Here is a 5944-nt window from a genome sequence, read left to right on the forward strand (position 1 = left end):
GCAGTCACTCATTGGGCCACCCTGCAAGGCAGTATAGGTAACTAAAATGATGCATTACTCTCTGGCACCCCACCACACCTTCAAAAGGGAAAAAGAAAGAAAAAAAAGGGAGAGAGAGAGAGAACATTTTTGTGCCCTTTTAGAGAGCTGAATCAGCCAGAAATATGGCAAGAGACCCAAATGTACTTTCAAGGAAAGCAGGGGTGGGAGGTGGGAGTGGGAATATGTACCACACAAGAGGCTCAAGTCTAGGTAAATACTAAGAAATACAGATATCAACAGGTGTTTTTCATATTTTTTTCTAGTTTCCCTTTTAATTTGAGACTACAGAAAATTATCTTATTTTCCAGGTAAGGCTGCAAATTAGTACCACTTTATCTTTTATAGTGAAGTCATGTCACTTTACACTGTCAGTCCTCCCTATAACACACAGGGACCAGTCTAAGCCACACCTAGACCACTGTAGAATTGGGTCCACCAGCTTTCCCATTTCTTACAGAAAAATGAAGGGTATAGATGTTGATGTTCTAGCTAACAGGGATTGCTATTCAGTATGCCATATATTTATGCATTTTTATATTCACAGTACACACTTATAAATAAACCCATGCACTGTACTCAAATACATTGTAACATGACTCCTGCATGCAATCTTTCTAAAAACAAACCTTTTGTTGTCACAGAATTTACATCAACCTCTTGTAGCTAAATGGTCAAAGCACCAGTCCTATACTTAAGGCAATGGAAATCAGCTTGCCCAGACAATATTCTGTCAGTCAAGCCAAACAAACTAAACAGAACATTTTGGATAATACAGGTTATCATATCATTTTGACAGACTAGAACACAGCACAGGAAAAGCAGGGAAATAAGCATGTAAACTTTTTTCATTTTACATAGAAAAATATTTAATGAACTTTGGTTCTGAGGTCCTCCAGTAACAACAGGACTGAATATAAGATGGCAAAAAATGCATCTGAAAGGAACTCTTATATACCTATAATTTTTGTGCAAAAAATTCAACGTTTCACTCAATCCTTATGTAGCAAAAAATACTTTCATTGCAAACATACTATTTATTATTAAAGTCTAGTATTAAAAAAAAAAAAACAACCTACTCCAATACTTTTATGGTTGGTCGAATCTACTAGCTTAAAAATGTATGAAATAGGACTGACCTGGACAGAAATTCTGCTGAGTCCGAGTAGTTAACTTTTCTTGTACAGAGCGCTTTTCAAAATGTCCCACAGTCTCATGCTGATGTAGGCCTGGTTGTCTGGTGGCAAATCCCAATTCTCCAGGTTCGGAAAACTTCAGATAAAACGGCGGCTCCAAATCACTGAAAGAGAGGTTTACAGCACCGTGCCTCCCACTGCCACAGTCTCCGAACATAGATTCGTCCTCGGTGTTCTGTGTCGGTAACGGGAGAATCCGATGATGCAGCTGAGGGCTAGGTAGTCTTGAAGATAATGGAGAAGGAATAGGTGACATTTGTTTGTGTGTATTAGATAGCGGATATGAATTACTAAAAACATTACTCACTGCTACTAACGAGGGTGAATGCAGCCTTTTCTCTTCCAGTTTAAGATTATTACTTGTCTGAGAAATATCGGGACTTTCATTTACAGGCAGGTTCAAAAATAAATGCTTGCTGTTTCCTCGGGATACCGTGGTTCTTTTCTCATACGCTGAGCCTGGCAGGTTTCTGTCTACTCTTGTAATTTGTTGCAGTCTCTTCCATTCTGCAGCTTCATCTAAACTGTCACTCCTTATAACTTTCAGAAGAGCTTTATTGACTGCTCCCACAAGGTTGCATGACTCATCAGTAATGTGCACTCTCTCCGCTTTGTACTGCAAACCAGAGCTGTCTTGCTCCTTTTCCCACAGCACAGTGCTTTTAGAGTCTCCAGCAGATTCATCCACGGAGTATAGATCAGCTGTTGATAGAAGCTCGTCGGGTACTGTTGTGAGAACAGGACAAATGGTTTCTTTCTCTCTTTGAAAATCAGGTAAAGACTCTGCAGGGGGTTTGGCAACTTCTTTAATACAAGCTTCTGAATCCTGTACTTCAGCAAGTACTGTGATTCCTGCTTTCTCCTTGCATACCGGCTCAATATACTTGCTAGTTTTCAAACTTTTAGCAGCTGCAGATTTACTTAATGTCTCAGGTTTGTTAGATAGATTGTCCTGAGATGACTTTACCAAAGTGACACTCTGTTGTGCCTTTGTAAGTTCAGGAATGCATTCTCCATTATCCACTGCAACCATGTCACTGTTGTCTTTTGAGCTAGAACTTGGTAAGTCAGCATCCAGTTTCACAGCTTTGTTGCTCTCAAGAAAATACCCCTCTTCTATCCACCTTTCTGGTCGTATACTATTGTCTACTGACAAATCATCCTTACCTTTTACTGTTAGCCAACTGGAGGCAGAAAAGGAACTGGGAAAACTCCTGGTAGGAAATCTTGTGGCGAGCCTCTTCTTATTTTCCAGTTGCATGTCTTGCATACTCAGTAGAGGAAGATGTTGTTCATGAACCTTTTTTCCCAATTTCCGGTGTCTGAACTCCTCAAAGCTCTCTTTCCTTCTGTATTTCTTCATTTTTTTGCGATTCAAAATGTCTCCATTTGTGGAATCCAGAAAAAACTCCTGTTGATGTCTAAAACTGGGGTAATCATCACCTTTAAGTTTCAAGACTCTAGAAACATCCTGTTGTTTTCCCTCCTGATGTCCTGTGTTAAGGCCCAGAGTATGATGTGATCTCAAAAGACTGGATAACAGTTTTTCCTTTGCAGCAGTTCGTTTGTACAGTTCAATAAGAATGTCTTTTGTGGTAGTTTGCTTGAAAATAATATCTCCAAAATTCTCATATGGCTGTTGTCTCAGCTCCATCTCTAACCTCTCCCTTACTTGATAGCAGCTACAAAAACGTTTACTGGTTCTGTCCAGAGTTACACAGCCCTTGTAAGTAAATCCTCTGACTTTTCCCTCTGGAAGATAGAAGCTGACGTAACAAAGCTCCATAATGGGTTTGTGCAATTGGAGGACAGTATGCATGCCTTCCATTATGCTTGCCAAGTTAGTCATTCGTTTAAATTATGTGCTAAGTGTTTCAAAGCTTGCATGGCAGAGCGTGTGAGGCAGGGAATGGACGGAAGGCATCTGACTAATCTTCAACAATAACATTGTCTGCTGGAAAAAATAAAAAGAAGCCTGTCAAACTTGATTATGGCAAATTTAATATGACAAATAACAAGCCTGCAGAAGCACAGTCTTCTCTCAGTATTTACTGATACAAATCTTGTACCTTAAAAAATCTGACACCAAAAGGATGGCATTGCTAACACTCATAATTCTTCTCTCATACATCATCCCTCTGTCTGCAGGGCTCTCAGTCAGTGCTGCTCCATAAGGTCACAAGATGTTCACTAAAATGCCCCTTTCAAACAAAACTTACATTTTAATGTTGGAACCTATTGCCCTCTCTCTGTTAAAAGTTAACTTGCTGTTGAACATTTAGTCAAAAGAACCTTTCAAGCATGTATGTTGCCTTTTTACTCAGCGTAACTAGCAACATAACCATATCACAATGTGATAGGCTCTCACTGCTTTATTTACGAAATAAAATTAATAAAAAAAAGCTGAACATTTTACTTTTCATATTTATCTGTAAAATTGCTGTGACATCAAGAAAGCTTGCAATAACAGAAAAAAAGGTTCTGTTTACTTGGCTAGCATCTAGGTACCGTATAAATGTACTATCATTCAACTTGCAATAGTGTAATTCTGCTACTACAGGTAGGTTTAATGAGCTTTGTTATTTACTTTCTTTGCATCACATTGTATTTTCTTGCTATAGATTGGATATATTTACATTCTTTTGATACATGATGATAGAAGTTGGTTTACTCCTTTTGAGCATTAAGTTGGCTTTTTATCCAGAAAGAACTCTGCTACCATAATTAAAGTGGAGAAGTCTGTAGTCATTAGGAAATGCATAAGCGTCAGTGAAAGACCTAAAGCTCAGCAGCAAATCCAGAAGCATGCAATGCTGGAGAGCACCTCCTCCAAGGCTTCTCTGTTGAAAAAGGCAGGAATTTCAGTTTTCAACTTTCAAAGTATAAATACAGCAGAACCTTCCATAATTTCAGAACAGTCAAACTTAGCCCCAGGCAACAATAATTAAAAGGAAGCTGTCACATCACCATGTCACACATTTCAACATGCAAGTATTGTATCAGTTTTTATTGCAGGGAGTCAGTTATGACAAGTTACTGACATCATTTTATAAGTAATTAGCAAACTCTAACTTTAAGAAGCAAGCAGGATTTACCCAAAACATCCTGTCCTACTAGTAAAGAGTAATTTATTGCAGTGATTTTGATCTAAATTTTGTTAAAGAATTGCATCTGTTTATGATGTTCTTTAAATAGTTTCAAACTTTTCATATACTTTCAGTAGTATCACTCTTCATCCCAGCAAAACTTTTAATATGCACATCTAATCCTTGAAGACAGAGGAGGCATCTTAAGGAAAGAGACTAAAGGTAAGAACAATCTTCCATCAGAGCCAGATCACTTAATTCTGTTCACCAGCACTCAATAGTTACATGGAATGATTCAGAATCCTGTGTGGATATAGAATGGATAAGAAAGATGCAAAACCTTTATTCACTACTTCTGATGAAGACTGGCTTGTTGTTTCATAGACCTATAAGAGTTTGTGAGAAATTTATGCCATATGTTTCTTCTTGTAGTCTTGTTTTAACTCATTGTCTGAGTTTGGAGTTCAAACTACAGACAAGGCTGAGTACTGTCAAAAAGAGCAGCCTCACTTCCAGTCTTCCTTGTCTCCAACTGTGCATGCCTGCTGCTTTTCTAGTGTAGAACTGAGTGATCGTGCAGCCACAGGGTGTGTCACTAGCAGATGCAACCATGAGTGTTTCTGCATACTGAAATAACAACCATCAAAGAACAGTTTTTCATCGCAGGACCTGTCTTGAACCTACTCACCACTCACCCAAGCAGTAGAGAACACTCCTTATGATAGCAGTTTGCCAGTACATCAGCTTAGCCATAGCACCAAATTGCCCCCAAGGAATCAAAACTCAACTAGTTAACTTGTGGACATTTCCATAAATGAATACTCAGCAGTCACAGCTAATGAATGCTGAGTAAATTTTTACTTACAGGAGAACTTTATTGAGAAGCAGAATTTCAAAGGAGTTACTAGGCAGAGAAATGTATGGCACAGTCCGATTTGGTCCACTGGCAACATACAACTGTTAAACTAGGAAGAAGAAAGAACAGGTAAATGGGAAAAATCCTAGCTAAAGTGAGGGTGGATATCCCAAGGAGACCATATCTATGCTTAATATTGACTTAAGGAAGGTGATGCATCACCTCAAAGTGTTTGTCAATGCATTTGACTTAGAAAATAATAAAAGGTAAGGAACAATAGGAAGAAAGGGAATTGTTTTTTAATACATGGAATAAGACAGTCTGTATTACGTGTATTTCACAGTCTTACCTAGGAAAAACATCTTAGTGTTAAATTAATCTGAAGTAATTTATGTGTTCCTCTGTTTAACCTCAGCTGGCATGGCATTTTCTCAGCAAAATATGATTAAGTGACTACAAGGAAATAGCATCATGGAAAATATAAACCCAGTAGCTATAGACCCAGACCTTATGATCAAATTTAATATCCTCAAGTGACATCTATGATATCATCAGGTGCAACTCAGCTCAGTTCTGAAGAATACATTACCCTTGGCAACATGCATGCTTCTTTTTTTGGACAAAAGAGTATATGTGTAAAGGAGAGAACTAGCTAGCCCGTGCCTCTGCCACACAAATTTGCTAGGCTATGCCCCTCCCAAAACACAAACAGCTGCCCTAATCTAATCTGAGGTCTGAATCATTACATTGCTGAAGTGAGACCTACG

The 5944-nt window shown here is 38.5% G+C and overlaps 1 protein-coding gene across 1 annotated transcript; it reads right to left on the reverse strand.

Annotated features, from left to right (window-relative positions):
* Window positions 1-1178: 1178 nt before the first annotated feature.
* LOC104507878 (formin-1-like) lies at window positions 1179-3063 on the reverse strand (the record flags this gene model as incomplete). The annotated part of the gene is made up of 1 exon (XM_010149299.1): window positions 1179-3063. A coding segment is annotated over exon 1 (1885 nt), but the record flags the coding sequence as incomplete, so codon positions are not given.
* Between the last annotated feature and the right edge of the window lie 2881 nt (window positions 3064-5944).

The sequence above is a fragment of the Eurypyga helias genome, unplaced genomic scaffold, assembly GCF_000690775.1.
Source record: "Eurypyga helias isolate BGI_N326 unplaced genomic scaffold, ASM69077v1 scaffold9483, whole genome shotgun sequence".
Lineage (NCBI taxonomy): Eukaryota > Metazoa > Chordata > Aves > Eurypygiformes > Eurypygidae > Eurypyga > Eurypyga helias.